The sequence below is a fragment of the Zonotrichia leucophrys genome, chromosome 1, assembly GCF_028769735.1.
Source record: "Zonotrichia leucophrys gambelii isolate GWCS_2022_RI chromosome 1, RI_Zleu_2.0, whole genome shotgun sequence".
Taxonomy (NCBI): domain Eukaryota; kingdom Metazoa; phylum Chordata; class Aves; order Passeriformes; family Passerellidae; genus Zonotrichia; species Zonotrichia leucophrys.
The window spans coordinates 92,763,834-92,787,684 of NC_088169.1; the positions used below are offsets into that span (position 1 = coordinate 92,763,834).

At 39.1% G+C, this 23,851-nt stretch overlaps 1 protein-coding gene across 2 annotated transcripts in view; it reads left to right on the forward strand.

Moving 5' to 3' along the window:
* Positions 1-23,851, forward strand: part of SLC22A15 (solute carrier family 22 member 15) — a 40,990-nt gene that overhangs the window by 8,601 nt on the left and 8,538 nt on the right. For both annotated transcript variants that reach the window (XR_010441611.1, XM_064722454.1), the window contains exons 2-11: positions 5,213-5,425; positions 8,526-8,658; positions 9,664-9,828; positions 11,285-11,414; positions 13,171-13,386; positions 14,745-14,885; positions 15,664-15,749; positions 17,186-17,306; positions 18,167-18,239; positions 20,781-20,969. Coding sequence is in view for 1 of the 2 variants with exons in the window: in XM_064722454.1 (XP_064578524.1) it covers positions 5,213-5,425; positions 8,526-8,658; positions 9,664-9,828; positions 11,285-11,414; positions 13,171-13,386; positions 14,745-14,885; positions 15,664-15,749; positions 17,186-17,306; positions 18,167-18,239; positions 20,781-20,969 (1,467 nt within the window). In the remaining variant the exon portion in view is untranslated. The remainder of the gene's footprint in view (positions 1-5,212; positions 5,426-8,525; positions 8,659-9,663; positions 9,829-11,284; positions 11,415-13,170; positions 13,387-14,744; positions 14,886-15,663; positions 15,750-17,185; positions 17,307-18,166; positions 18,240-20,780; positions 20,970-23,851) is intronic.

A 23,851-nucleotide genomic window follows, 5' to 3' on the forward strand; every position in this document is an offset into this window, starting at 1 on the left:
TTGGGCACCCAGGCTGAGCAGGAGCAGCAAACCCCTGCTGCTGCCACTGCCCACCAAAATAACACTGAGAATGAAACAGAGCTGAGAGGGGTGTGTTGGGATATTTGGAACAGGAGGGGGAAGCTTGAGGGGCATTTTCCACAAACCTTTCAGCAGTGAGGCTCTAAGAGTTGTGGTCTGCTGTGCAGTATTTGTCTCCATTGTGGATGTCAAAGAATTTCTAGGTTGAAGTTATGTAAGGTTTTGGACAGATTTTGGACTTTTTGCTGTGGATTCTGGAGGCCAGCAGTTTCAGGCTTAAAAACTCTAAACTGTGTAGGTTTTCTCTGTTTGTCTGCAGAAACCCTAAGGTCTTTCAAAATACATGTCTGCTCTGTCGTTGGTAAGTCACAGGTTATAACAACCAACAATGGTTGCATTCTGCATGGGCAGTGTTTCCTGTCAGAATGGGTCTGGCCTTGGTAAGGAACTGAGATGTCATGTTCTTCTGCACATGGTGATTCTTCACTTTAACTACAGCTTTTCCTCTGTCTTACTGTGTTCTCCCTCTTACCATGCCACCAGGAAGGGAAGGATACTTTCCTGGAGGAATGTGTTGTCAGCAGCAAAGAATAATTCTGAGGCATGAAGACGTTGTAAGGCTTTTCTACATAGGAGTTGTTGAGGAGAAAAAATAACGTGGATTTAAAGCCAGATCACCCTTTGGAGATGACTTGGAGAAGATGACATCATCATATTTTCAAAAATGAGGTTGCCCTCCAGCTTTTCAGCTGCTTGTCATGGGTTTGGAAGAAATTACTCTAATCCTGAACTGTAACCATCTCTCTATCAAAAGCTTCTGCCAGAGCAAGGTCATTCATTGTTCTTCCTTAATTTCTGTCTTTCCTTAGGGTGCAGTTTTAATGTTTCTGTATTGGAAAGGTCAGAAGTTACCGTCTTACTCATTATTTTGTTCAGCAATGAATGCTTCCGCTGATACTTGTCTAGAATGACCAGGCTAGTTGAGAATTGCTGATGAGCTGACTAAAAAATGTTGAAAGCTATTCTTCCTAGAATCGAAGTCTTGCTTTTGTTTTTCATTTGTGCTTCATAATGGGTAAATTATGAGGTCTAAAAGAGTTTCTTAAATTATTTTTGTGCTCATTTCACTATACACAAATGAGACTTTAAATTCATTCTCCCCCTTCCTTGCTAGTCTTATTGGAGGTTCTACATGTTTCTTGGATGTAATTTATTATGAAAACAAACATCTGGAAAACTGGTCACTTCTCTTAATAATAATTTTAAGTTAATTTCAAAGCCTATTAGTGAAATAGCTTGAACTGGCTAACTAAAATCCCTTCTACTTAGCAGGGAACATGAAAGTTTACAGGTTATTAGGGCATTGCCTTTTAATAAATTCCCTTACACCACAGTCTTCTAATTTAGGCAGACTATAAAATTTTAACCTAAATAGAATATTGACAAATAGGAGAAACTTCAACTAATAGAACTCCAAGCATCTCATCATCAGTGACTGGGAGCTGGTGCCTTTCCCCCTGTACTTGGTATTCATCCTGATTAATACAGATCAATGGAGGGAATTTAATAGGGAACTGTTAATATCCATATAGAGCCAATTAAAACATTTTATGAATGGGAACTATACGCTAAATGACATTGATTTGATTTAGGTTATAGAACAAATGAAAAATCAAGGGCTTTGTTTGCCACAATGCATATTATGCAGTCATTTTATATTTTACAGTTGTTATATAACATTTCTATTTGATTTGTTACTGTTTTGTGTTGTTCACCAGTCTGCACAAGTATGTTACTAATACTAAATGCAAGCATTTAGAGTTCTTAAGGGAGAAATCTTCAGATTCATTAACACAACTCTTACTTAAATGAAAGCTTTGTTTTTATTAAGTCTAGAGTTTCCTTCATCGTGTTTTTAAAATCACTTCTAGAAAATGCTTCTGACCTTGAGAATTGTCAGTGAATTTTGGGGGGTGTTTTGTGGGCTTTGTTTTGTTTCCACGATGAGATTAATAGGGTTTACTGTACCTCTTTTCCAGAATACAAGGCAGGTGCCCATTAGGAAAGAGAGTTTTGTGTCAGCAGTGATTCAGTGAACTTGAGTATAGAACAATACTATTTGATAATATCAAAACACATCTCCATCTTCATGTGGTTTGCTGAGTGCACAAATCAATTGAAAGTGTTTCTGTCTTTGTGATATCCTTAGTTGCTGCACCCACTAGGATGTCAGAGGCTGATTGTTGGGGTTTTTTTATTGAAAAACCCTGTAGTGTTTCTGCATGTGCCTGCAATCACTTATTTTTCTATTCAGTTTTCTGTAGCTGGTTTCACCTCATGTAAAAATGGAAAATGTTATGTTTTCCTTCTTGAAACCAAATGTCTTGAGGATTTATCTTCTTGACCTACTTCAAAAATATGCTTATTATTTCACAGGAACAAAAGCAAGGATGTTATCACTTAGCCATGGCACATAATTGTCTGAGTGAGTCAGTGTAGGGGGATGCACCACACATCATGACCTGTAATTCTCATTTCTCAGTAATTTCAAGTTGTTCTTGAGAGTCCTGTATCCACACATCCCTAGCAACATGGTCACTCAGCTTTTTAAAACCTCTTTTCGCATGTGATCTTAGTCATTGCCTTCTTTCCCAGATGAGCTCTTTTACTTTTCATTGTTGTCAATCTAGAAGCTGTTCTCAAATTTAAATAATAACAGTTAACTGTTTGTTTTTCCAAATTTCTTCTGAAAATGGAAAATTGAAAGAGAATTATTTAAAAAAATATTTATCTACCTCCTGCCATTAAAGTAGCAGTTTATCAAGTAGAATACAAAGATGAGCTAATGGGAAAAATTGCTTTCAGATAATAACTCGGGGCTCTGTTTTAGTTTAGTAATAATTCTCACTTAGATCTGGGTGTAACTCCAGCTGCTCAGCTGTTGAACAGAACAGTATTATCTGGAGTTGCTTGCATCAGAATTCAGAGGTCCTCAGGCTGCTTTTTTGTACCCATGGTTCTCCCAGTTTTGTGGATTATTTTGTGAAGCAGCCTTCTGAGAGAACACACGTCCTGTGGGTACGTTCTTCCCAAGAACATGGGGAGGAGATGCTGGGAGCAGAGCAAGGACTGTTCAGGAGGTACCCAAGTAGGGTTTGAAGGTTGGAGAGGCATGAATGAGAGTTTTTTGGGAGATAGGGGTTTGTTTGTTTTATCAGGAACCACTGTGCCGAGTACAGTTCCTCAATGAGGGCTTGAGATGAAGCAGTTTTATTTGGAGAGAGAGGGGCTGTTACTAACAATGCCTTTTGTCTCTCTGAAGACTTTATGATCCATCTTCTCTGGCAGAATTTATGCCACTTCTATATTCAAACAGGTCTCGAACCATGGGATTTTAAGCTGTAGTTGTAATGTGACCTATGAATATTCTTCTCAGCAAACAGCAGCAACCCAGCTCTGGACCAGAATTGAAATGTCTGGGTTTCTGACAGTTTTATTTATTCTTTCCTAAACAAAAGCGACTTGATCACTATTTAGACCTTGTGTGTATCTGTTATTATTTAGGTATATTAAAAAAGCATGTGTATTGTTCCTGTCTCTTCTAAAAGTAAAACAGGTCCGCAGAAGTTAGAAAGCCAGCAAAAAATTCATTTTGTCAAAACTGGGAAGGATTAGATATAAAAACATGGTGAGGAGATCTAGCCCAAATACCAAATTACAGGAGTGAACTGCACAGGTGGAAGGAGAGGACAGAAGAGTAATACGTTGCATTAAAGAATAGCGGGTTTCTCCTCCTTAGCACGTCTGGTAGCTGTAGGAATGTGCCCCCTGTTGACGGAGTGACAAAACTATCCTTTGTCTCCTAAAAAAGGAAAAAAGCCCAGACGTTTCTTTCCTCAATTAGGTAGAAAGACACCTCATAGGACCTTGGGGACTTCACCTCAAACTTAAGGATAGCAAATTGGACAGAAGCCCTAAAGTCCCGCCTAAGTAATTTACTAGAAAAAGAAGAGAACAAAGGAACTTACCACTTTTGTGAGGTGTTTTACCAAGAGCAAGAACCTCTTGTCCTGGCTCAATTTTTCTTTGTAAAAAGCTTTGTTATTTTGCCTTTCATTAAAACTTTTCTGTTTCCAACACAGCCACAGCAGCCATCCTGCTGATTTTATGCCATGTGAGGTAGCTGAGCTATCTCAGGTGTGATACAAATCTCCAAGAGCCTATAAGACCTGGCTTGAGGAGACCCTACACCAAACAGCTTTTCCTCCATCCATGATCTGTACCTGCTGTGGGTGGGAGTTGGGGCTCTCTGACTGAGGGAAAGGTGTCAGGAGGGAAACTTCTCTCAAATATCCCACACATAAAAAGTGCAAGAACCACTGTGTTAAAGCTGTGGTTCTTCAGTGTGTGCTGTTTGGTAGACAAGGGCTATTCATGACATCTAATAGTGGCAGAAGACAAATACAAAAGTAGGAATGCTTTTAATACTGATTCGATCTGGCTGTGACAAATGCATATTTTGTGATTGGCTTTTTGCAAATATTAAAATGAATGTTATATGTGTTGTGTTAGAAAGTAATGCTGTATTAATGCTCTTAAGTAGTGTATTAAATACAGTTTTAGGTTATAACAAAATGCTAAAATAGAAACTATGCTATGTAGGATACTTTTTTTTAAAGAAAGGACTCGCACTGAGATAACAGTCACAAGACACCTAAGTCTTTCAGAGAAAGGGAATTTATTGCTCCATTGTCAGGAGAAATGAACTTCTTCCCGCCTCGCTCGGGCAGGATCACGCTGTTAGGATTATGAGGAAAAAGTTCATGATGACCAGACAGAATCCTGTGTTTGGATGGAATTTATGCATCATGTATGAAGTGTATGAATATGCAACAGGCTGTTGCTTTTAAGAGTTAATCCTCTGTTAACGTGTGTCCTTTTCAGACTTATGCTGCCCCGAAAAAGGTACCTGGGCATCTGTAACTCTTTGTTTCTATTGTCTCATATTGTCCTAAATCAAATTGCCCAAATTATTATGACTCTAATTGTATTACTATTTTTATAACCATTTTATTACTATTAAACTTTTAAAATTTTAAACCAAGCAATTGGCATTTTTCACACAGCTATGGAGGAGACATTACGTGGATTCAAGCTGAGCATCTCTGATGTTTTTTGTCTTTCACACTAGCTCTATGTGGCCACTGAAGCCATCCTCATCGCATTGGTGGGTGCAACTCCTCCCTACCAGTGGGATCTCCAGGGGCTCTCAGCTAATGAGAGCCATGGCAACCACTCAGTGAGCGAGCAGGGAGCTTTTGGGGAATGGCTTCTGACTGCCAACAGCAGCGAGGTGCGCAAGCACGTACACTTCAGCAGCAACTTCACATCCATTGTCTCTGAGGTGAGTCTGAAATGTGCTTTGCAGTCTCGTGTGTGAGTAGTAAATCTTACTGAGATGGTTTCAGGGGTCTCTTTGTACTGCTTTTTTCTTGCATACTAATGCATGTTTTGATTAGCAAATGAAATGTGCTACCTCCAGCTAGAGCCCAGGTAATGTGCTCATGTCTTTACTGGCAACAAAAGCTAGCTTTATGTTGCTATGCAGGTCTTGATCAGTGTTCTGCTCCAAAACTTCCACCATTTCTGTGTGGAGGTTGCATTTTGCATCCTGCAGCCTGGTTCCACATTTGAGCTGGAATCATGACATTCATTTTACTAATTTGCTCAAAATCCTTTATGGACTCTGAGCTCTTTCTGGCCATGCCCTTGCTGAGCTCCAGTGCATGTAGTGCATCCATCATGCAGTTAGCAAGCACTGGAGGAACTGGAGAGGAAGTGGCTCCTGCAGTTTTTGCAGCTCCGCATGCAAGAACATGGGCAGTGGGGAGTCAGGTGGACAAAGCAGATCCCTCACATTCTATTCCAAAACAGGCTTTGGCTTTGTTGGCACGACCTCTGTGTTTTTTAAGTGATTTCTTTCATGGTCTAGCCATAGTCCCTACAGGAATGATTCCAGACTCTGCATTGATGTGTGCAACACCTGCCCTTCCTGGGTCTGTCAGTATCTGTTAATGTCAAATTTCTCTTTACGAGAGCCCTGAGTGCATTGGTTACAAGGCCTGAATGTAGAGCTGAACTGTGGAGTCAAGTGTAATACCACTTGATAGTTTGTGGCTATTATCCTGAGATATTAATGCTATCCAAATTACTCCTGTAAAGCAGTTTATTGGTTAGGAGCATATTAATAAAAATGGCCAGCTTTGGAATAGTACCAAGTCTTTGTGTACAAAAGGCATTGCTTCTTATTCTCTCAGTAAAGAGGATATGAGTACTTATGATACCATTTAAATTAAAATTTTAATGGATGGTGGATTTCTTAAGCATTATTTAAAACTCAGTAAGGTTTTTAAATTTTCTCTGGGGTTTTTCTTTTTTGTTTTTTTTTTTTTTAACTTGCCCAAGAATCTTTTACTCTCTTAAACTTGACGAGTCAGACATGCTTGTAGAGCCTCCCATATGATATAGCTTTTATACTGATCTTTATACATTTTGGTTGCATAATTAAGAAATGCAGATAAAGAACAAAGCCTGCTTGAGCAAGAAAAAACCCTAAAAATCTCCCCAACCTAAAAAAAACCAAAAAACCCCAACCTCAAGGCAACTTGTGTAGAGTCTGCTTTCTAGTTCTTTAGCATATGTTTCAGTAGAGGCCCATTTGAATAAAATCTTCATACCTCTTCTGTTTCCCTCTATTAAAGTACAGTTTTTATGAATTTTTAGCTAAATATTTGGTGTATTTGGAGGTTATGTGCTAAGCACAAGCATTTTGAGAGAGAACATACATAGCTGGAGAATATTTCACCACTAATTCATTATTAATCTAATTTCATGACTGATTGTAAAGAAGTTTTTTCCTACATTGAAAGAGGACGTGTCAGTGCTTAACCTTGTGGCATCGATAGCATGACCATTACAAATTTACACTGAAAAAGATTGTAAAAAGCGTGATTTCTGAATAACCATATATGTAGCATGTTTTTATGTAGAAAAGCCTTGAGCTCTCTAAAGGGCTTAGACATTGAGATAAATCTTGAGAAGAAATTTTGCTTTACAACCAAATTATCCCTTAATCCCTGAATGATTCAGAAAGTGTCTCACGTCAACATTTTTCATATTGGCAGCTTTTTTAATTTTTATGCCAAAATTTACAGCATGATTCTTGTAGCTGTTATAAAACAAACTGACCATGTTATTCCAGGATAAAATTAATCTCATATGCAATTGTTTTACAAATGCATTTTTCTGGCAATTGTTTTTGAAGTCTGCAGAAGTTTCAAAAGCTGATTTATGGTCATATGGTTGGTTTCAGTTGAATTTTGTCAGTCTTGACACTTTATGGATGCATTTCCTACTATTATCAGTAACTACCTTCCTGTTAAAGTAACAATTCAAAATGAAGCAGATAGAGAAAGTAAGCAAGTTATTTTCTTGGAGCTTATGAATGATGTTTTGTTAGCATCCTAATCTTTGTGAGGTTTAATTGCATGGCTCTGTTCTCATGATGAGGTAGTTTATAACTGAGCTTTGAAATAATATAAGCTTTGCTAGAGAGGATATTTAATGAGATTTTGGTAGAGGAAGAGGAGATTATGAGGAGAAGATTAGAGAGTTATTGCAGGGATAATGACATAATCACCAGCTTACCAGCACAGGAAGAAGAGTTGGTTGTCACTAAAAGGAAACATTATCTCAAGGTGCAGGAGGAATAGTAAAAGAAAAGAACAGAAGATGTGGAGTGTTTAGAATACAAAAGAAAATAACTTTTGTACATTGAGAGCATGGCGTATTTTCATTCTGCACTTCTGTGGGCCAAAAAATTTTGCCAGGTTCAACTTGAGACTTTAAGTCTCTAAGAATCAAACATTTCAAGATGTATTTGTATTGGAATTGAAGAGAACTAGAAGTGATGAAGTACGCTGTAAAAAAGATGAGTGTGTGCAGAAAACCTGACTAGCCTGCTACCAAAGTATTGCTCAGGGACAAGACAGTTCATAAAGAGGAGCATGTGCAGGAGTATCTTCAGACATAAACCACAACTATTTTTTCAGGATGTGTGTTCTACACACTGCAGTGACACATGTCAATAGGTAGATCTGAATCGGTTTAGGTAAACAGCTTTATGTAAAAGAAGAAGGAGGAAAGTGGAAGAAAGCTGTGAAAATTAGAGTATTGTGAGGAATCTGTTCTTGATTTCAGAACCAAAGACTGCATTTGGTCTGGGGGAACTGCAATTGTTAGTATCCTGCAAGGAGTTTGGGAGACAGCAGTGGGGACTGGTGATTTACTGAATATGATGCTTAGGAGATTTATGAAGAGTTTGATCTTCTTTAAAATTTGTAACATCCCCTCCAGCTATTAGCTGTTGGTGAACTGTTCAGATTCTGATTAATTTGCCTTTTTGCTGGTTTGTTGTTTCTGGTTTTTCCTCCCCCTCCATCCAGTGGTTTTTAATTGGCAATGCATCGTACAAAGTCAGTGCTGCCAGTTCTTTCTACTTCAGCGGTGTGTTTGTTGGAGCCATCTCCTTTGGGCAGCTGTCCGATCGCTTCGGGAGGAAGAAAGTCTATCTCACAGGTAACCCCTCGACAGCATGAATGGCATGAAGGTGTCGTGTCCCTGAAGATCAGCAGCCCAGTTTCTGCTGAGAGCTTGATATGCAGCTGAAAATCATGTGCTGTGGCTTTGTTTTGGCATTCCAATATACTTGTATCATAGAAGATGAGATGACAAATCAGTATTTCACTGTTCAGTCACCATTTGGATTTCTGCGAGGTGTTCTGGGTTTGTGCATCACGCCGTAAAAGGCTTTCACTCGTGCAATGTTGTGCTCATGGGATCTCTACAAGTTGCAATTAGTATGTTTAGTAGTTTTATAACAGCATTCTTACCTGTATAACCTGTTAGGAATTTGTTGCATGTTTTGTCCCCTGTCTGCATGATTTAATTTTTATATATTTGTGATCCTCATACTGTTTTGAAGCTCATAAGCTTTCTAACTGTCCCCGGATGAAACAGCATTTAAAACTGCATGTTTTGTGTATGTATAAAGTTGTGTCAATGCATGAGCACGTAAAGTTTAAATAAATGTTTTATGCTTTTTGTTTTTCTTTGAAGGAACAGCACTCATTCAAAGCACAAAAAGGTGGGCCTGCTCTCTGCAAACCCATCATGTATTGTTCCCTGGCAATGTTTCTCTTCTCTGGTTTCTATACACGGCTCTCTAAAAATGAGGGGGATATTTGGTTATATACTTAACCTATGGCTTCTGTATTAGAGATAAATTTAAAGCCATATTTAACAGGAGTCAGACAGTGGTTCTGGCTGTATAAAAAAACTGTGTGCTATGAACTGAATTTAAAGGTTCAAACTGCAAACTGTGTATCAGAAAAGCACTCCTTCTGTGTCCCCTCCTTTTGGATATTGACTCTAGGTATTTAAATTTCTTTCCAAACTTGTGGTGGTGGTGTTTACTGTGATGGCTCAGGACAGATGCCACTGGGCATCAAGTAAAGATACCAGTAACTGCTTCTGTTTATTTAGGTACCCTTCTAACATGAAACTTTTTGCTTTGTTTTCCAGGTTTTGCACTTGACATCTTGTTTGCCATTGCAAACGGATTCTCACCCTCGTATGAGTTCTTTGCCGTTTCCCGATTCTTGGTAGGGATGATGAATGGTGGGATGTCCCTGGTAGCCTTTGTTCTGCTCAATGAGTGTGTGGGTACAGCCTACTGGGCATTAGCAGGTAAACTGCCTTTATTGTCAGAATTCATAGTTTTCAATCTCACACACCACTTGAGGCACACAAAGCAGTTGCAAATTTAGCTCTGCTTGAGCATATCTGTGATCACAGCCTTTGAACTCTGCTTATTTAATATGAACCTTGTTCAAGTAGGGCAGATGACTTGGGGCCATTCAGATCTCTGCATCACTCAAGTTGACAAAGATGCAGCTGAAACCTCTCCCATGAATGTTACTAGCTAAATACTCATCCAAGGTTTGTCACAACTGAACTCTACTAATCAGAATGTTGGACTCTGCTAAACACAGCCAAGTGTTTGTACACTAAATATAAATTCTTTCCTTCCTGACAGTTCTTAAAAAGAAATCAGAAGTGTTCTTATGTCATAGGAGGATGAGAAAACTGTTGCTTATATGTTATTTTAAAAAGTTGTACCATGTAGTAATTGCCCTTAGAATTTAGAAGATACAGACCCCCTTAACTGTCTTGATTTGCTAGTGTTGGACCTGTCCTTCAGAAATGAGTGTAACCTGTACTGCTACTGATGCCTTGTGAAGGCTGATCTAGAGCAGAGGCTAGATGGAGTTAAAGAATAAAGTAGGTGTTTATTAAAAGGCCTCAATAGATGCACCTTGGGCAGTACAAGAACCCAGCCAGGGCTACACCCAAGATGAACCAAAATGGTCACAAAAATGGATGATCGGTCACGGGGTCTCTCACTTTTATAAGTTCTGATCCATTTGCATATTGGAGTGCATTGTCCAATTATAGCTTTAGGTTATAAGTCCCATCTTGTTTTTCTCTTTTCAGTCCACTGTTGTTTATGCTCTTGGGCCTGAAATTTGGATCAGTGGTCCTTGGTCCCAAGATAGCAAAAGAATTGTTTGGTCTAGCTATTCTGTGAAGAGAGCTTACCATTCCTTAATATGGAGTTCAGAATGCTACACACTAAAGCAATACAGAATCAGAAAAATATGAAAGCTAAAACCTAAGGCATCACTAGAGCTCCAGGGCCTGACTTACAAAACCCAAAAAGTGCTATGCTGAACCTGTTTTAAAATAGAGTGTCTTATAAATAATGGAAGCTGTAAACGAATGCTGCATATTCCTAAAACTACCAGGTTTTCAATGTTTTTTAGTAATTGTTTTACACATAGAAAGTTGCATACTTATGCTGCATACATACACATACTTATATTTGGAATTAGATGACTTCATTTTTCACAAGTCTTTGTTGGGTGTGGAGGATGTAGAAGGGGCTTTTATTGATCTTTGTAATTAGATGTAATACTTCTGCTCTGCATGAATGAAGGCCAGGGTGTTCTTTGGTCAAAGAATTGTAGTTTTGCCTGAATTGCTGAATGAATTTTTACTAGTAAAGAGTTAGTTCTTGTCTGATCCCATTTGTTGAGATTTACTAGTGTGATGATATTTTGTTTTGTTTTTACTTGTGTGTTAGGTTCTATTGGTGGCTTGTTCTTTGCTGTTGGAATTGCCCAGTATGCTTTATTAGGGTATTTCGTTCGTTCCTGGAGGACTCTGGCTGTTGTGGTTAATCTGGAAGGAGCAGTCGTCTTTCTCTTCTCTCTGTAAGTTGTTGAAACTGAGTTTCATAAAGAAAGATGTCAAAAAAAAAAAAATCAGAGTACCCAAACTATTAAGTCAAGTTGCCTCTCTAGGATGGCATGAAATGATGTAAATAAGGTATTTCTCTCAACTTGTACACATCCCCTCCTCCCCACATGGTATGTGGTTTCTTCAAATAGTGGTGCTGCAATATCTGAGCCTGTAAGTCTACACTGTACTGTGTGTGCAGTATTCTGTAGATGGGAACAGCCTCTAGGGAGGAAGAGAAGCACGTCCTGTTCTTTAGCTGGTGTGCTGTAGATGACCTAAACTGGTGTGCTACGGGGCACTATGAATACATGATAAAAGATACAGGAATGATTTCATCTTTATGTGAGAACATGATGCTTCTCCTGTGTTTACACAGAGGGAACAGCATCAAAATTGCTTGCCTGTCCAGTCTTAAAAGTAGCATGCAAAAGAAAAAATGGGCAGCTGCCTTTAATTTTTCAAATATGACCATTTTGGAGATAGTAGGGGATTTGTGAATTTCAACCGTGAAAGCTCTGTGATCCAGTGTGGTCTTCTTTTCTTATTTGCTTTCTGACATCTAAATCTCAGTAACTAAAAGAGCAAAATTACTTTAGCTGCTGTTTACACTTGAGGTCTTTTCCAACATCTATTTTACTTCAGTAACTCTTTGAATCAAACTTTTGCTCATCAAAAAATCCGCACAACCCTTTCAGTGGAAGCATCAGAACTCAGGAAAGGGTTGAGGCTGTTTATGAGGTGAAAGGCAGAGATGACACTTTGGATATTTCAAAACCTTGTGGTGATAGGCACTTTTGGAAAAAAAATTAACTTTCAGATTGATATGTACAATTTTTTGAAGTGAGTTATGCTGGTGACTCCAGAGCTGTCCTCAGAAGCCTGTCTTTCCTGTAAGAAGAGGGTTTTTTTAATTCCAAATTTCACACTGCCTCCCTGCCGCATTGCTTAAAAATTACTCAATGTAGAAAATACTATCAGATTTTTATCCTGAGGAAGAAAATATGTTCCTTTCTAAGCTCTTTTTTTTGGTGAAAACACAAAATCATATTATTTTAAACTTACAGGAAAAATAAAATTTTTGGTCTGAGGCAAAAATCTTAAAAAGCTTCTGGCCAAAGGCTAAAGTTTAAATTAGTTCTGGAAGCCTCAAAATAATAGAAGATGTGTGTAGTAGATATTGTTGGAGTTACAGACCTGTCAAGTGAAGAGTGCACACAAGGAGCATGACCTTTGCACAGTTTCTGGCTTCTTGTCTACAGGAGAGAATTTGGTAAAAAGCTGAAAACTGGGAAGTGGAAGTTGGTCTTGTGGAAAATGAGAAACGGAACTAGTGGGTCTTACAAAAGCATCTTGTGTTACTTGTTGTAATGTGTGCCTCCTTAATTCTGAATTCTCCAAAGACAGGATCCTAATCGAACTTGTGTGTACATGTGTGTGTGTATGTATATATATATATATATATATATGTATAAAATCATACTTGTAGTGTCGTTCTATGTGTGTATATATGTATGCAGTCAGTGTAATTTTTTGGTATCTAAATTATATACGGCTTACATTTCCTTTCAACATGCTTTGTTTCTTTTTCAGTACATGAATTTTATACCTGAAGGGTTGTTTGAAAACTCTTTATCATACTGAAGTGCATTTCAGCCTTATTCCTTTAGACAAGTCTAGCCTCATGGAGAAGAAAACCCCTAAAGGCGTCTGTGTGCGTGTGTGTTTCAGATTCATTCCCGAGTCCCCCCGCTGGCTCTATTCCCAGGGCCGTCTGAACGAGGCGGAAGATGCCCTCTACCTCATTGCAAAGAGGAACCGCAAGCAGAAATGCACTTTTTCATTAAAACTGCCAGCAGAGAGGAGCTCCAGAGAGGCTGGCAGCTTTCTGGACCTGTTCCGATACAGGATTCTCCTGGGACGCACCTTGATCATGATGTTCACCTGGTACTGGGAATGCTTTGTAGGCCCAGCTGTGCTGCTGCGACCGCTTTAAGTCTTTGAGAGGATGTGGTGCTGGCAATTGCCTCATCCTACAGATTGTTAGGGACACTGTACCTAAAAAGGATCCTTTATAGTATTTAAGTATCTATTAGAGTATTTCCTTAGTACCTTGCTAGCACAAAGCCATTTTTACAGTCCAGTTCTGAGGTGTTTTATCTCTGCATTTCTGTCTTGTGTTTTGAGTCTCAAAATAGTTGAGAACTGCCCCTTCTGTTCTGACCCACAAGGCTGCTGAGATTAGTCACAGCATCCTCCTTTAGGCCCAGAGCTGTCAGTATCTCTTCTCATGGATTATTTCTTGTTTTGTGTCTAAGGAGCCCATTAGCAGGTGGGTGGCCTACCTTGTCTAATGAGCAGACATTGCAGGCAACAGTTCTTAAGAGAAAGTGCTTGCTGTTGCTGCAGTGAGGAGCAGGAGCCCGTGATGGTCCTTCCAGTTACTAGCAGAAATTCAACTCCAAAACTCCCTGTTGGTTTTTGGGTTGTTTTTTTTTTTTCAGATATCTTGGCAGCTCTGAGGTCTTTTGCTGCTTCTTTATAAAAACCTTATGTGTGACATAGTATGCAGGTCTTTGGGCATGACTGCTCATATAGTTGCTTTTATAGTGCATATATTTGGGAAAGATGTATCGATTAAGAATAAAACAAATGGTTTTGCCAGCATACAGCACTGCGCTGTTTTCATGTTGCTTTTCAAAGTGCTTACTGCAGAATAAATAGTTGATTGTTCTGTTCCTTAAATGAGAATTGCTGATTTGCTGCAGAATGAATTCATGACCAGTTTCTTTCCTCTCTGTAAAGACAACTCCCTTTTACAGGGATTAACATGACAATAGGATTAGAAAAGAAAAGTTAACAGATTTGGAGAATGAATGAATAAAATGGGACCGGGGTGTAGAAATTAAAAAAAGGTTCAAGTGTTGTTTGAACTGCTTGAGAAATTTGGTTTAGACACAATTGGAAAAAGTGTGGATGAAAGTGTAACCTGATAAAAACAAAAGGGATAAGAAGTTAAATAATAAATATAGTCATGATTGTATTTTTACTTTATACTGGTTTATGCATGTTGTTCGTGAGTGTAGTTTTAAGTTTTACTCAGCAGTAAGTCAGGAGTTGGGTCTTTGCTGGGACAAAATGGTTTATTTGCCTAGAAGGCATTATACACTTAAAGGGAAACATTTTAGACCTATCTGCTGAAACACTAGATATAGTTTATATTGTATTGTGCTAGACCAGTGCTTCAATTTGGCAGGCAAAGTGTCAGCTCTGATTTCACTTTTTTTTTCTCCTGTCTTTTGCAGGTTTGTGTGCAGCTTGGTTTACTATGGTCTTACCCTTAATGTGGGTGACTTAGGAGGAAATATTTATGCCAATTTAGCCCTGTCAGGCTTAATAGAAATCCCAGCATACCCAATCTGTATTTACTTGATTAACCAAAAATGGTAAGTATGGAATTTATTAACCTATTCAGGACTCCCTTATAACTTTTCTCAAATATAGGTTTTCTGTGTATCACACTTCCTAGCTTGTATCTGTTGTGTGGGATTTACACTTCGATGTGCAAGTGCCATTGATTTATGTCTGTTTCAAATAGCAGTTTAACTTACTTTCAGTCACACAGCTCACGGTGAGCCGTCCCTGTGGCTTGGGTGGGGTTGATGTAGCTGGGAGGAAGCTGCGCTGCCCGCAGGCTGACACTAGAGAGCGTCCTTCCCACCGCTGCCCCGTGATCCCGTCCTCCTGCTGGGACAGAGCTATCCCGAGATAGAGATAGACAGCTCCGCTCCGCCCGGGCTGTCCTGTGCTCTCCTGCAGTAGCAGTGCCTCTCTGAGCTACTGTGAGAGCAGAGCAGATATTCTGCCTTTTCCTGAACCATGATACACTGAGAGCCATTGTCCAATGCCGCTCAGTTTTTGTAGAATTTCCTCCCAGTCTCTGCTCTGTGTCTCCTGAGGAGGTTTACAAATGTCACACACAGCGGGAAGCAACCCCAAATCCTAGAAATTGCCAGTTGCTGTATAAAGTTGGCACTCATTTTGTTAAGTGTGCAGCAGAAGCTTGTTTAAAAACGGTGTGAGAGGAGGTGTTGGTGGAAGATGGAATTCAGAATTCCCAACTGCAAAGAAAGAGTCAGTGTGAATTCAGAGGATTCATTACTCTGCAACCCACAAACCTAATGCAGAATAGAAATATAAACCTTTGTTATTTTTGTGTATCAGGTTTGGTCGGAAGCGAACGTTGAGTGCATTTCTTTTCCTGGGAGGATTGGCCTGTCTTATTGTCATGTTTCTGCCTAAGAAGAGAGGTAAGTAGTTTTTTGTTTCTGGAGTATGTGATAAGAACTGGTCAAAGCAGCATCCTACAGCATAACAATTTGATGGCTGCTGGAAGATTAGGCTCATAACATATGTGAGTCTCACTGGAGAAGCTAATTTTTCCAATGAGCCAACTCATTAGAAAAATAACAATAAGAATTAACTTCCCTAAGACCTTAGAGAAAACTTGTTAGTAAGGTTTGGATTTGAATTTTTGCCTTTGGATTCTGCCCTTTACTTCTGTTCACATCAGTTGCTCCTTCCCAGTGTTTTTGACATAATTCCAATGAATTATGTTCTTGTGGTATCTCCAATAGCTAGATGACAGGTTAGTGTAAGTAGTACCTGTGCAACTTGGATATAGCTTTCCAAGTGGAAGATCAGTATTAGAAGATGTGAAGAACTGAGTGCTGGAGCAAGTTCCCATCTTTCCCACACTGCTCTGTAATATTCAAAAGTAGTGTGGTTGTGGCAGTAGTAATGTGGCTACGCAACTTACAGCTCAGGAGAGCATTCTGATAAACTTCTGAATTCGGGAGTCTTTAAAAAATGTGAAATTAAACATCTTTTGTGTGAAGATACACTAATGTTAATTTTCAGATTATGTAGCAATTTTTCTTGTTAAAACCAGATAGATAAATTCACCTTGCTTGTAAGATCTATGGATGTATATTACCTTTCATAAAGTAAGAGAATGTTTCAAATGCTTGAAGAGTGATTCAAGAAATAAAACATCTATGACAGAGTACAGAATTTGCCCTAGATGGCAGTGGGTCTCATAGGTAAAGGTTTTTAAAAGGGATGCAACTTAAGTTTTCAGAATTTTTCCAGCATGGACACTTTGAAATATTCTGCTTTGCCTGGTACCAGTCACCAAGTATTTTTTTCATGTCATTCCAAACATAAGATGTGAAAAGAGAGGACAGAACCATGAGACCCCAGGAAATCAGCTGTGTACTGAACTGCCCAAATCAGGCAAGGGTGAAGTGCTTGGGGAAGTGAAAGGGCTCACTGGCCTGAAGCAAGCACCTGTCTTCACTGGGCATGAGCTCTGATTTGCCTGTTAAAAGCAGATAAGCACTGGCTGTTCTGATAAACTAAGCTGCATGGGAATTTAGTATGGTTCTTCGCAGCATCTTCCTTTCAAAGAATTAATAATAGAAGAATATTGTCATGCTATAGAGATGACAATGAATACGTCTCTTGTTAAAAAAAAAATGTACTCACTTTTGGAAAAGGTATCTGTTATACTCTTCTTGAACTTTCTGATAGAACTCATTTAGTATTTAATTAGTGGTAGACTGAAAATACTGTTGTACATTCAGCTTTTAGATTCCTTTTCACACCATACTATTGTGTGATTGAAATGCTTGGAGGTGTATTGGAGTGCTCAAAAGCCTTACCAGGGTCACATTTTCTCTCTCAGATACTGGAGTGTTTGCAGTGGTGAACAGTCGCTCTCTGTCCTTGCTGGGAAAACTGACAATCAGTGCTGCTTTTAATATTGTCTACATCTACACATCAGAACTTTATCCCACAGTCATAAGGTAACAGAAGTTAATTTTAAGTCTTCATTTTTCTGGTTCTCTTACATGATCATTTTTATTTCTCTTTTTTTTTTTTTCTATTAACTATAGTTTTTAATTTGATTTTTTCAGTTACATATAAGGTTAGATGTAGTTTTACATCTGAAATTTCTTCCCTTGTCATCTTCTCACTCCCTCTTCCATCAAGTTTGCAGTGTGCTCTTCAGACTTACTGTATTTTTATGTAACAGTAAAATAGACCCTTATCTGCTTGGCCTGCTCACAACTCCCCTTCTGCTAATGAGGATAACTGTAGCACTGCAGATATTTCTTTTAATGAGTGCTTTATAAAACCAGACAACTCTGTCATCATACATGCTTAACCAGGAGCATTGAAGATGGCTGGTTAATAAACTTTGTTGAAGTAACTTGATGCTTCTCAGGCTGTGTGTGAGCAGCAGTAGGGGCAGAAGCACGCCCTGCTTCTGCGGGCAGGGAAGACAGGAGCTTCTGCCACAGAGGTGCATATGGTGGTCAGCCACCAGTGAAACCATACTGGGGTGTTTTTCATCAGTGGGTAAATCTGATGATAAGTAGGATTTGAATAAATGAACTCAGCCAGAGTGTTAGACACAGGCCAAATGCATGAACTGAAATCATACTTGTTTTGCCTATGTATGTATGTAAAAATTCTGAATCTAAAGGGGGGTTTTGCTTCATTTTAATCACAAAAACCACATTTCATTCCTGTCTTGAGATGCTTTCAGTTACATTTGACTTTCCTTTGCCAATTAATGTGCTCAGGATAATGACTGATGAATCTTTTTCCTTGCTCAGTAACACTTTTCAAAAGATTAATTCTTTTTGGTTTTTTTTCATAGGAATGTTGGAATGGGTGCCTGCTCCATGTTTTCCCGTGTTGGTGGCATCATTGCGCCTTTTGTCCCTTCATTGGTTTGTCTGAACTTCTGTTACATATATTCTTGTTTTGTGGTTCTGGTGTATCAGAGGCTTGCAGAGATAGGAATGTTTGGGATAAATTTCATTTATAAATTAAGATACATAAATTGCCTGTCTTAACAGTATTATGGTAGGCCAAAAGAATTGCAGTATCTTCTGTGTGATTAGACAGAACCTCAGCATAATTTAATTTAGAATGTATTTTAGCTTTGTAGGAATTTTGGGACCTATCTAGTGGACCTTAAAATATAATTATTTCAAATCACCAAGATGGTGATACCAAATTTTAAACCCTGCACAAGCAATAGCAAAACACCCATGTGGTTAAAAGAACTACTACATCAAAATTAGGCATATGGGCTCTAAATAACTCATATTTTTGAGAAAAAGTTAATGTCAGTACACTTCATTAAATATCCATGGGTTATAAATATCAGCAAAGCAGTTTACCTTTCAGTAAATGAAGGTGATGTGGAGGTCTGATACACTGGCAAGGCAAAGAAAGATTCTAAAGAACAAAACATGGGGATGATACCATTATTTTCCTGTGCTTAGTGTGTTATGTGTATGCAGGAAAAAGTGTGCCAGTTTTTCCCAGCTGTTTGCTGAGGCCCCATGGCAATTCCTTTAATGTGACAGATCTCATTTCAGTTAATATTCCTCTCTGCCATTTGCCATTTTACATGTGAGGCAGAAGGCTAGCAAAAGGGCAGGTGAGCACAGAGAGCCTTTTAATCTGCAGAACGAAGCACTGGGCAGGTGAGAGTGTGAACACCTCTGGGGAGCAACAGGCAAAGCCAAGAGTGCTGCCAGTCTACCAGGTGGATTTAATAGGCAGCTTTTATGTAGCAGTTGGGGCATTCATTATATTGTGTCTGCCAGAGATTTGATACTGCATGAGACCCAAATCTTGGATCATAATGTTTGAAGGGGTTCCATGAAAATGAAAGTAGCTCTGGTTGCATAACAAATGAACCCTGATTTGAAAAAATAATCAGTAATTTTTGTGTTTCACCATTTTTTCCGGTATTTTAAAGAAATTTCAGTGTCTTTTGCCTGGAGATCTCATAATAGTAAAAATAGGAGAAGTTAACTGCTGAGATGAGAGATGAAATGTTGCTCTTTTAATTGATCACAGCCAGTTATTTTCATGAATTTAGAATTGCTCTCTATGATGTGAGTTTTTGAAACAAACAGCCAAACTCTTTCCCTGTTTTAAAATGAGCCTTCTTTACTGTGAAAACAGGGACAAGCATCAAAAGAGAAGTGTAAACATTGCTTGGGCTGTTACAGGTGATGCCAGGAATGCCAAAACTCAGTGAAGCTAAAACTAGCCAGGAGCATAAGTAGGGATTCTGTCAGCTAAAGAAAAATATGTCTGTGGATGAATGGGAGGGGCTTCCTGTTGGTGGGTGACATGGAATAAGCTGAAATACTTGTGCTACAGTCTTGATAGACAAAGCTTCTCTCCAAGACTCTGCCTGTCAGCACAGTTGAGGAAGCAGAAGGCCAGCAAACAGTAGGAGGAGCAATAGGTTCAAGAACACTTAGAGCTGAAAGCTTTCCGTTCCATGGGGTAGGATTCCATGAGAATGGTTGTGATGGTGCAGCAAGTGTTTTCATCATCTGTAGTAAACCACTATTGTAGTGAAGGATCACTGGTGCTGTGGGAGGAGAAAGGCTCATCCTGTGTGTGTCTTCAGTATCAGAAAGTGGAACCCAGGTGTGACAGGCTGAGCACCTCTAACTCAGTCTGTGGGAGGACTGAGACATGACCTCCCAGAATCTGTTTATAAGCATGTGAAGGCAAGGAAGGTAATTGGGATCAGTGGACATGGATTTATTAAGGACAATTCCTTCTCAGCCAGCTTGATTTGATAGTCAGCCATTTCATCATGGAGGGCAGTATGGATGGGGAAAGGGAGGAGAGCAGGGAAGGCTTTTGACAGTATCCCACATTGTTAGCGTATGTTTATCACAAGTTTTGGCTTCCAAAGAAATTTGGAAAATAGTGTTTTTGAGAGGCTTAATGCAGCCTGGAACAATTACTTGGAGGGGAAATCTCCATCCTTGGAGATTTTTTGCTGTTTGATTATGTGAAGCAGTGATTGACCTTATCTGATTGAGGCTGTAATTGTGCTTAGACTAGGTGGTTGGCCTAGATGACCACAAGAGATCTCCAAGGAGCATGTTTGTGTTTCTGGGTTATCTATTCCCTTCTACAGAGGAATGTTACATTTGTTTAAAAGTACATAGATTAGAGGCAAGAATTGAGTTCAGATTCAGCAGGTGTTTCTTTTAAAGTTCATTACAAAATCTATGGGGTTCTAATAGTATTGACAAGGTACAGTTGGCAATACTGGTAAAAAACCCAACCAACCAAACAAAAAAACCCATGGCAGAAGGATTGGTGACTTTTGTGCTGAATAGGAACACAAACACTGCCAGAGGGAATGGTTGTAAAGGCTAAATCCTTTAATATGCAATATGAACTACAAGGAACCAATCTCAACCTAACTGTGTTATTTTTTCCAGAAATCTGTTCAGTGGTCTCTGCCTTATATTGTGTTTGGAGCAACTGGTCTGTTGTCTGGGCTCTTAAGCTTGTTGTTGCCAGAGACCTTAAACAGTCCTTTGCTGGAAACTATTTCAGACCTGCAGGTGTGCTCCTACTGGAGGTTGGGTGATGAAGCCATGTCACTACAAGCCCTAGATGGCTCACAGGTACACTAATTCTTTTCCTGATACTTTTCTGTTGTGTTTATGTCAGCTGTCAGCTTGAATCTGCCACTCTAAATAGATTAGGGTAGTGATTCTTGGCCTGTGGAGGATAGGCCCCAAGGAGAAGACAGATAGTGTAGCAGCCCTACCATCATGTCTGAAATGTTTTCTGGAAATGCAGGCTGAAATATAGCTGGATTAATTCATCCCTTCAAGGCCACAAGCTTACAACATTTCCCTTTGGGATAAAGTGATGTCTGTGCGTCTCTAATCTCAAAGACTGATTGCTGCAGTGTGCTTCAGCCAAAGCTGGACACTGAAGCTTGAGAAGCCTTAGATGTTATCAAAACCAGAAGCCTGTTTGTGAAGGGCTGCTCTCAAAGGCAGCACACTACTTCTGACCTGCTCCAGCTGTTCTGCAGTGCCAGTTACCAGGTCTGTCCTAGACAGGCTCTGAATGGGTTAAAGCCAGACTAACCTCTGAGATCTCTCCTGCTATTGACTCTGGGAAATGAGATTCATTGAAAACACTGGAACTACAGAACTCCCAGGTATAAGCATAAATAAATGTGGCAGCAGGATGTTTTTCAATGAGGTTTCCTTGAACTGTGATTTTCAGATCACTTTATTTTATTAAACTCCTGGATACCTCTCTGGATGCCTGTATCTTCCACTCACGTGGAGGTTTTTTGACATGGTTAATTCTCTGTGAATGAAGTGGGATTAGAAAGAAGTGGCTAGAGAGCTGGGAGTGGATGTTTGAATCTGGGTAAAGTTGTAAAGTTTAAATCCTGGTCCTAAAACTTGAAGTATGGAGGGACTTAAAGAAATAGAATAGGTGGTCAGACGACTTGAAGGGAAACTTGTAACAAACAATGTTAGTTGCCGCATCAGGCTGAGATGAGACAGGATCATTTTAACACCTTTACTTTCATTTGAATAGTTGTTGGTCAAGCACTCTGACATTCACAGGTAGTTACATTTATTTTCACAGAAATCACATACTTCTAGAATAGGAACATTTGCTTCCTGTCAGAAGCTTCAATGCGTTTCCTTGTTTACCAAGTTTAGCTGTAATAGTTCTTGATAGGACAGCACAGTTTAGTGACAAAAGCACCCTTGAAGAAAGGCTGAAAAAGGCAGCCCTGTAACCATTAATTTTATACTTTAGCTACTTTACATGGTTATTTTATAAACATTTTCAACCATACTGGGTAATGTGTTATGGCACCACGTTCTTGCTGACTACACAAATCCATCATATACGTTGACATCAGCTGTTATTTTGGTAATTACACAATTATTGCGTCTTAATTGTGCAGATGGTTTAGCAACGAAAGCAATTTTTGTAAGCAGTGCAGGTGTTCCAGCTTACAGGTGGGAAGCCACATTTTTCATTTATTCTTTAACCAACTGCAGTCATTAGTTGGTTACCCTTTGAGGTGACAAGTATTTTCTGTTAGTATTCCCACAAATTGGTTAGCTTATGTCAGTCAGTCCCCTCAAGTTTAAATCTTCTTTGCTTGTCCTTCTGTAGGCTTTTTAAAAATCCCAACCTGAACAGGACCCACAAAAGGGGACATTGTTCTGAATGGTTTTTAGAAAAATTTTGCCCAGGATGGATTAAAATTACTGAATCCAAATGAAAAAGTCATTGGTTCAGGCCTTAACTAATCCTGTAACTTCAGTGAAGTTATATCTGCAGTGCATTAGGGATTTATTTTAAAGCTCACAAAGAAAGTACTGATAAAATGAGAAGCTGTTAAACATTAACCCTAATTGACAAGGCCATGAGAGGTCTTATGAAGATGTTGTGAGAAAGATTTAGAATTTATTTGGCATACCCTGAATTCCCCCTGTGGAATCCATTGTCCTTTTGTACCATTTTCAAGATAACGTGTTCTGATTGCCCAGAACGGAGGTTTTGTTCCTGTTAACATACATGAATGTGATATTCAAGTTGGGCAGCATCCAGTAATAGCCTGACTTTCCTCAAATAGTTTTAGAAGTCTAGGGAAAAAAAAGCCTAACACGATTCCCTTTACATCTTCTGACAGGTCGTAGTGCTCAAACTGTTTGAAATTCCTTTGCAGTTAACGCTCATTGCCGTAGCAAAGCTCCTCTGAAGAGAGATCTAAAGCTACAGATTTTGCTTGCATGGTACTGTCAGTCAGGAGCACTATTTCCATTTCTCTATTTTTCACCCTCTCTCTCACCCTTCTTAGCATATGACTAGGCAGACAGAGGTCTTAGGATGGATGCAAGCATATTGGGGAAAAAATCCTAAATAATCAAATGAGATGGAGCTTGTACTAGCAAGAGAACCTTTTTAACTGGAATCGTTTGTGTCAGTTCCATGGAAAAATGCTGCACTGGCCAAATAAAAATCAATTAGCTGTAATAGCTGACTTTATTTTGGGTATGTGGTATAAATTATGTTGTGGAAAGGACTCTGACTGGAGTAGGTATGCCTATAATAGGGATTTTACCTTCTGAACATACAGCATGATAATGATTTTCCCTTTTCCATAACACTTTCATTAGTATTGCAGGGGAATCTTTTTAATTCAACTTGCGCAGTAAAATGTCCATGCTAGCCAAGGAAAAGTATGAATTGGGGATGGAGAAGCTTTACCTAAATAAGTAATATGTGTTCTGAGCTGTGGTGAGGCTATTATGTTTCCAGTAGCTCTCCACAGAGTAGGCACCTTAGCCTAAATTTAAGAAAACTTAGTAGATTACCACTTCAGAACCACTCTAGCCAGTCTCTCCTGCATATATTCTCTAGTGTACTGGTGGAGCAGAGAAAGTCCATCCACTACAACCCCATGCCTTTTAAAGATATTTTGAGGAACCAAGGATTTGAATCTGAATTCGCATAATGT